Below are 8718 nucleotides of genomic sequence, written 5' to 3'. Positions count from 1 at the left end.
TCTCCAGAGAAGTTTTTTTTTAGAAAGGAAAAAAACATTCTTAGCAATTTAAAATATCTCATCCAAGATAAATACAGCCCATCCAGAATAAATAGCAATGATGCTCTACTACTAATGTGTAATTTCCTTTGTGAATGCCTTTTATTGTATTTGAAGAACATAACCAATACCTTTATTAGGAGCAACCAAAATAACAAAAGAGTTTTAAATTCCCAAACTGCATCAAGCCAGATAAACAAACCTAAGGAATAAATAAGAATAGAGGAATTGTTCTCTTAGTTTTTATGCAGTTTTTAATTTAGAATTGTTGAAACACAATTTTGAATTTTTGTTTAATAAAACCTCACAAAACTTTTTAAAAATACCAAGCAAAATATTGATCTAAGTTGGAATCCAACTTGATTAACTGTGTTTTATTGAATAAACCACAATTACCTGGATTTATGTAATACATTATGCCAAAACCAAGCTAACAATGTTTAGCACTGAATTTTATCTCTAAATTTAAGCGGCCATAGAATTAAGAATATTCAGTTTCTACTGAAAGTAGAAATAACAAAGTTTGTGCTGTAAAAATGAATAATGACAATTCAGTAGAGTGTTATATCAGTGGTAAATGTATTTTAATTGTATTATGATGTTAAGTCTCACTGATGGGACTATTAAATGTGTATGGAGTAGACAAAGATTGTTTTAATGTATCAGATTAACAAACTAACCAAGTTCCAGTAGGGGGCATTATAAGCTAAAGGTAATTAACATCAATTTATAATTTCTGAACCAACAAAAGAATATACTATAAACTTTAATGCACGCATATTAAATTCATGAGTGCTTAATTGCAATTTGAGCTGATTATATGAAGCCTATAGTCAGAGTTAAAATGTGATTTTATTAAGCAAAAGGGAAGATTTTTTCCCCGTGATTTAACCCGTTAAATGGATGCATAGAAGGCAGATGGAAAAAATGCATAAGAATGTATCGTGGCACTTACAGATACTAAAAACAACAGTAATAGGAAAGACAAATTAGAAAATGGGCAATTTTCTGGAATAACTGACCATTTTTGGAATTTTTGAAAGTATGCTGTGGACATTCTCCCAAATTTTACCTTAGCTAACAATCATAAACGCGCTAAGACAAATTAGTGAAGGTGCTTCCTCTATCTTCCTGGAATCCTACTACTACCCAGTTTAGCTTTGTCTTTTTTTCAAACTAGATGGACTTTTTCCTCTAGGTCTATATGATTTCTCTATAAATATGTTGTCCTTTTAGCTGGGGCTTTTTAGCATTTCCATTTTTAAAATTAAAATGTATCAACAAAGCAGGTACAAATGGGCATTAGTGAGAATAACTACAGTCAAGATTGGTACCCATGGAATTGCATTATCTTCCTGGATTAGATTAAATCTCCAACAGGAGCATTAGTAAGAATCACTTGAAGAACTTGAATTTCAGGAAAAAATTCAGCCCTGGATTCTAGGATAGTGGATGCATGTAAAGTGGCTCTACAACAGCTATTCTTATTTCCATATTTTGGTAGCTGCAATAAGATTGAATTGTGCAGTGCCCAGAAATTGCCTTGAAAGCTTATTTTATTCAAAATGCACCAGGCAGGTTGATAAGTAGAATAGTGGATCAATAGCCATGTCTCTTTCCCTGCCTTAAAAGTTTTCTGTGTCTCAGAAATATATTATTATTAAAGCTCTCCTGGGCCAGCTGTTTATTATAGTACTTTGTGGCTTAGAAGCTGCATAATTTTAAAACTTTGCAATGTATGGCAGTGAAAGCTGGACCATAAGAAAGGCTGAACGCCAAAGAATTGAAGCCTTTGAACTCTGGTGCTGGAGAAGACTCCTGCGAGTCCCTTGGACTGCAAGGCGATCAAACCGGTCAGTCCTAGAGGAGATCAACCCTGACTGCTCTTTAGAAGGCCAGATCCTGAAGCTAAAACTCAAATACTTTGGCCACCTAATGAGAAGGAAGGACTCACTGGAGAAGAGCCTAATGCTGGGAAAGATTGAGGGCAATAGAAGAAGGGGACGACAGAGAATGAGGTGGCTGGATGGAGTCACTGAAACAGTGGGTGTGAGCTTGAATGGACTCCGGAGGATGGTGGAGGACAGGAAGGCCTGGAGGAACGTTGTCCATAGGGTCGCGATGGGTCGGACACGACTTCGCAACTAACAACAACAACAACAATTTTAAAACTGAGATAGACTCCTGTTTTTCATCTGTTGAAGGATAACCTCCACTAAAGCCAACTAAGTATTTTTGAATGAACTGTCATACTGAGTGACAAAGAGCTACCTGATTCAAACTACTTGTCCCTTCCCACACATCTTTATTCTGCCAACACATAGTCCTTAGGAAGTTACTGTTTGGAATATTTCTTTTAATTTGCCATACTTTAGTTTTTCTTGTAGGAAAACAGTGAATTTCTTACTTTGAAAATATCTAGAAAATTCACAACTGGCTGCAAAGAGATTCCTGTAGTGCTTAATTTGCATAGCAAGTACAAGGATAATCTAGAAACTAGGTCTCCATTGTTCTTACAACTTGGCTCTGACTTCAGATTACTACAAATATAAACAGTAACACAACAGGAGGTGGCACTCTGTGTGTACTCAGAGGCAGTCGGTATTGTCTCCAGCCAAAAGCCAAAAATATTAACTTGGGCACAAGTAGTTCAAATCGGAGGATACAGGCAGTGATATGGCTCTTTGCTGCTCAATTATATAACAGTTTATAAAAAAATAGAGTTGTCTTTAATATATTTAGACTGCAGCGATTATCCCACAACTATAAGTAACATCCCACAAAGTTGAATATTGAATTTCTGAGTAAAATGCATAGAACTGCAGTGTTTGTTGTTCTAGGTTTTCTTGTACAGCCCAGTAAGTAAAAAAATACCTTCACAGGTCAACCAATTAAATTCATTTTCTGATTGGTCACAACTATGCCTGATTTCATTATTTTATATATAAAGTTAGACATTTTATGCTTCAGAACTACATTTGCTTTTTAATAACGTCCCAGTCAGAAATATCTTTTTGGAGCCCTTCACAAAGAAATTTGGAACTAGTGCTTTTTATCATTTAAAGTGTGTGTGTGTGTGTTTTAAATGATAAAAAGTGCTGATCCCAAAGCATCCTTTCATTGCTTACATTTCCATTATTTAGATGTATTCATTACAAGATCTGTTTATTCCTGCTTTCTTTCTTTATCCAGTTTTAATCAAAAGAGAACCTCTCTTCTTATTCCATAACTGCTAAATTTGCTCAAGGATATTTGGTGATTTTATCGAAAGCCATTTGAAAGTGCAAGCAAATAAAATTAGATTTCATAGAATTAAAAAGGGCTCCTTAGAACTATCATGCAACTGAGTTCAAATATACTGCTCAAAAAAATAAAGGGAACACTTAAACCAGTGTTTTTCAACCACTGTTCCGCGGCACACTAGTGTGCCGCGAGATGTTGCCTGGTGTGCCGTGGGAAAAATTGAAAAGTAATTATAAAATACTTTCTTTGTGTTTATTTGATTCCTATTCAAGAGAATTACTTTATATATAGTCAATATAGGCACAGAGTTAAATTTTTTAACATTTTCTAATGGTGGAGTGCCTCGTGATTTTTTTCATGAAACAAGTGTGCCTTTGCCCAAAAAAGGTTGAAAAACACTGACTTAAACAACACAATGTACTGTATTTAATAGTAGGATGTCTTATCTGGTGTTCCCTTTATTTTTTTGAGCAGTATATATATTGCCTCCAAGTAAAAGAATGTTTAACAGTGAAACCTAATGCAATTTTATACTAGAATAAGACCCACTGAGCTCAGTGGGGCTTAGGCTTGAGTAAATATGCAAAAGATTGTGTAGACAGGACAAAGAGGTAATGTTAGATGAAATTATGAGCCAAATTGACACACTAAAAATAAATAGAACCTCAAGTCCAAACAATATCACACAGAAGTTTTTGAAGAACTTTAATATGAAGTTGTTGATCTTTTTTCAAGTACACAGAACTTCTAGAGAACTGGAAAAAAGTGGCTCAAGGGGGCAATAAAGGTATTAGGCCAGTTTTGTTATTGGTTATTGAAAGTGTTATTAAAATCAAAACAAGCAAATACAAGAAAGAGTGAGACTTGATGACAAGAAACAAAAATAGTTTCTGTAAAGTTAAATCTTTTTTATAGACATATTTGAGGGTATTAACAAACATGTTGACAATACTGATCCACCAGTATTTTTTTTTTTGAAAAAAAGAGTACCCGAGCAAATTTAATTGCCTTCAGGTAAGAGGAAGGAGCAATCACTGACAACTGGTGAAGAACAGGAACCAAAGTGGGAATAAATGGCCAGTTTTCACACTGATGAGATGTGTAAATTGGAATTCTCCAGGGAGTGTTGTTGTAACTGGTATTGTTTATTTCCACGTGTGATTTTATGGAGAATTTGGGGGAGGGGGGGAATGTCTGTGAAGGCCAAATATCTGTTGAATCCAAAAAAATATAACTCACATCACTTGCCTCCAGTTTACATCTCTTGCATAATGTAGATAATGTAAAATGATGCAAATCATGTTAATTTATTATTCAGAATGTGTTAAGACACCAGACTTTAATCTGGTAAAGCCTGAACTAAAATGAGCAATGTTGGGCTCCTGAGTTTAGTGTTTGTGGTCTAGATGTGTAAACTAAAATACCTATTGCAACCAAAGTCTTCTAATTAGTAGTCTGTAAAATTGAGACAGGAAATCAAAACAGTCAATCCTAAAAAATCAGCCATGACTGTTCTTTGAAAGGACAGATACTGAAGTTGAAGGTCAAATATTTTGGCCACCATATGAGAAGAGGACTCATTGGAAAAGACCCCTGAAGTTGGGAAAGATGGAAGGCAAAAGAAGGTTAGATAGTGTCATTGAAGCAACGAATATGGATTTGGGCAGACTCAGGGAGACAATGGAGGACAAGAGCTTGGTGTGCTGTGGCCATGCAGTTGTGAGGAGTCAGACACAACTTAGATATATATAGCTATATAACTAACTAAAACTGGAGCTGAGCAGCTGTAGCTGTGTTGGTTGATGAAATCTAACTATTCAGTGTGGTAGCAACAAAAATGGACTGCAAAAGTCTCCCAACACCTCCAAACTGAGTGAAATGTGTTTATAAACCATCCTTAATGCCTCTGTGAGAGAGATGGTTTCTAAAAAAAGATAGATAAATGTGTGAGTGTGTGTATGTGTGTGTATGAGAGAGAGAGAGAGAGAATTCAGTATGAACAAGTGTGAAGTGATACTAGTTGACATAAAAAATCCAAATGTCACCAATACATTAATGGGTTCTTAGTAGTAACACCAGGAAAGAGATCTTTCAGTCACAGTGGGCAGCTTGATGAAAATGTAACTTTGTACAGCTGCCACAACAAAGGGAAATTCAATTATTGGAAACTTGGAAATTATTTTAGCACTCAGACCACTGATCATTACACTTTGAAAGGGATTATTTTAGAGTTAGGAAAGGTGCAAAAAAGGACAATCCAAATTATTAAGGGCTAGAGAAACTCTTGCAAAGAAAGGCTTCAGTGCAGCAATCAAGGCTTTTTACTTTAAAACAAAAGGAAACAAATCAGGCAGGGTTTAGATAATGAGGTTTTCTCTCATCACCTTAGAATTCAAAATCCTCCATTGAAATTGAACACAGAGAGAGGTTCAGGATTGATAATATGTCTGCTGCGTCCTGAATTATAGGCAACCCTAGGCAGTGGAAGAGGGCTCCCAGCCCCCAGTCTTGGTTTAACGAGCTTCCCAATTCAATCAAGCTGACCCATTGTGTGACATAGAACGCTGGACATTTCTTACAATTCCATCACAGTAACACGGGCTCTTTAATGTGTAAGTTATACGTTGTGGGTTATAAATTGTATCCAGTGTCTTTCTTTGGGGTGGAATGGAGCCATTGGAAAATTAAAGACCACAGACCCTATAACACAGAAGTAGAAAAGGATTCGGGAGATACAACTTCATAGGGGTTGGAGATAACTTGTTGGACGGAGAGTTCATTTTCGGACTAATTATCCCTTCCATCTCCTACAAAGCAAAGCCAACTCAAGGTTGACTCAGCCTTCCATCCTTCCGAGGTAGGTAAAATGAGGACCCAGATTGTTGGGGGCAATTAAGCTGACTTTGTAATAATGCCGCTTGGGGTGTGTGTGTGTGTGTGAAAGCCCTAATAAGCAGGCATATACATAGAATGAAGGCTACTGCTAAGCTTGTAAGCCGCCCTGAGTCTTCGGAGAAGGGCGGGATATAAATGGAATTAAAATAAAAATAAATAAATAAAATAAACTCAGAAGTGAACCCCACTTCCAGTTCAGTGGGAAATATCGCATGTCACCGAGCACGGGAACAGCGCCGAGGGACGCCACATTTGACACGCGCGCCCCATCTTTCCCAGGCCATCCGTGAAGACTTGACACGGCTCTGCTAATCAACTTTCATCCACTACTCGGGAAGAGGGTTTGAAGCGCAGCCGCCGCCGCCGCCGCCCTCAGGACAAACCGATGAGACGACTGAGGAGAACCCCACCACCACCACCACCGCAAGCAGCGGAGAAGAATCCTCCCTTCCGGGCGGGCAGCAGGGAGAAAGGAGGAGAAGGTATCCCGTCCGCAGCCTCCAGCCGTTCCCGGGCTGGGGGCGCGGGGGGGGGGGGCTCGGCGCAACTCTGGCCCGGGCTGGGAGGAGACTGCGAAGGCGCGGGGGGCGGCTGTCCGTTTCGGAATCCCCCGGGGAAGGAGAGCCTCGAGTGGTGGAGGCCGCCCCCGCCTCCCCAGTGCCAGAGGGCTGAGGCGGGGGTGTGTGTGTGGAAGAGAGAGAGAGAGAGGCAGGCAGGCAGGCACCCACCTACCCTCCTCCCCGCCCCCGCCCCGCGCAGCTGGAGGGCCATGCTAGGGAAGAGGCCACGCTTCCCAAACTTCCTGCCCCGCTCGCTCGGCCAACGGGTGCCAAGAGCTGCTGCCGCGCCCGCCGCCGAACGAGCGCTCGGTCAGCCGGGCGAGCGCAGGAACCGCCGCTCCCCGCGAAGGAGGAGGACCTGAGCGCTCGCCGTCTCGACCGACCGACCGGCCGGCCGGCCTCTCGGCACGCGCGCCAACCAGCCAGCCAGCGAGCGAGCGAGCGCGAGATGAGCGGGCCTCGAGGGAAGGCGCCCGAGGCTGCGCCCCAAAGCGGCGGTCCCTGCGCCTGGGGGCCCGTCGGCAGGGGCCCCGTCCTCCTCTCGCTGCTCTTCTCGCTCCTCTCGGTGGGCGCCTGCTTTCTCCTCAGCGCCAAGACCTCCAAGCTGCAGGGGCGACTGGTGGCCCTGGAAGAAGAGTTGGCCAGCCGCGCCTGGAGCCCCGGAGAGCAGCTGGCCGCCGAGCCTTTGCTCGCCGCTCTGCAGCCTCAGGTGGACGACCTTCTCCGGGAGGTAAAGGCTGAGAAGGGCGGGGTGGAGGCGAAGGGGACAAGGGCGGGCGGGGAGGGGGGCCGGAGGCTGCCTTATTCGCCCGCTTCTCTCAAGTAAAACTCGCGAAGAAGAATGCGGCTTTTCCTCGCGGGGTCTACGGAAGGGGCTGCGAACGGGAGGCGGGCGAGGCGGGCTGGCGTTTGGCTCAGGCTCTGGGCTGCGGAGGTCTTTTGACTGACAGCGCGGGGCTCTACCCGAGAATGCAGGCAGAGCCCCGTCGCACCTCACTCTTAATCCAAGGCTGAGCGGGGGCATCTGAAGGCGCCGCCGCTTGCGATCGATCTGCCGAAGCGGCGGGACTCTGCGTAGCTGTTGGTCTTCAAAGTGCCTCCCAGGGGCATCGGGTGTCGTTTCTGCTGTAACTGGCCAAGGCAGCTAGCTACTCGCTACTGTCAGCAGGCGGAGGGGACCCTGCTCTCCGGCTTCTCCAAATGAGAACACTTGTGGGCTGTTTTGCCTTGTGGAACTCCATGCTTAACCTTTTGACCTTCATTTCCTCAAAGACCTTGGGGACCTGGTGAAAACCCTATCCTCAACACCTGCTTCATGTTGTTGTCACAACACTCCCGGCTAAGCTAGAATGAGATAATCCGTTGCTTAATATATTGTGAGAACCACAGCGGTTTATTAATGGTTTAATAAACCATTAGCATGCTGCCTGACTTGCCTTAGCCTTAGACCGTCCTCTGAATGAAATGATTGAGCAGGGGTTCAGGTCTGGCTTTAACCCAGCTGTTCTCTGCCAGGATGTACTGTTTTAATTGCTAGATTGCAAGCTCTACAATATATAAGTGAAGACCTCCTCTAGTTGAGGTTAGCTAAGTGACTGCATTCATGGGGTTTTCTCAGCACCATTTTGGAGATAAGTTGCCTTTGCTTTTCCTGGGATCATGTTTGTTTTTTTGTTTTATTTCATATTTTAAGCAACACCCTTGGATGAATGTAAAAAAAAATGTATATTTTGAGCCTGTCGATCAGAAGGTTGGCAGTTTGGCAGGTCGAATCCCGAGTGCCGCGTAGCAGAGTGAGCGCCTGTTGCTCGTCCCAGCTTCTGCCAACCTAACAGTTCGAAAGCACGTAAAAATGCAAGTAGAAAAATAGGGACCACTACGGTGGGAAGGTAACAGCGTTCCGTGCGCCTTTGGCGTCTAGTCATGCTGGCCACATGACCACGGAGACGTCCTTGGACAAACGCTGGCTCTTCAGCTTTGA

At 42.6% G+C, this 8718-nt stretch overlaps 1 protein-coding gene across 1 annotated transcript in view; it reads left to right on the top strand.

Moving 5' to 3' along the window:
- Positions 1-7185: 7185 nt before the first annotated feature.
- COL23A1 (collagen type XXIII alpha 1 chain) overlaps positions 7186-8718 on the top strand; it is a gene marked incomplete at its 5' end in the record, with an annotated part of 327729 nt that continues 326196 nt past the window's right edge. The window contains one exon of the mRNA XM_081319969.1: positions 7186-7467. Within this exon, the coding sequence (XP_081176095.1) occupies positions 7186-7467 (282 nt within the window). The remainder of the gene's footprint in view (positions 7468-8718) is intronic.

Source organism: Vipera berus, assembly GCF_964194415.1.
Source record: "Vipera berus genome assembly, chromosome: 2".
Taxonomy (NCBI): Eukaryota; Metazoa; Chordata; class Lepidosauria; order Squamata; family Viperidae; genus Vipera; species Vipera berus.
This window is presented reverse-complemented; position numbering and strand designations above follow the sequence as displayed.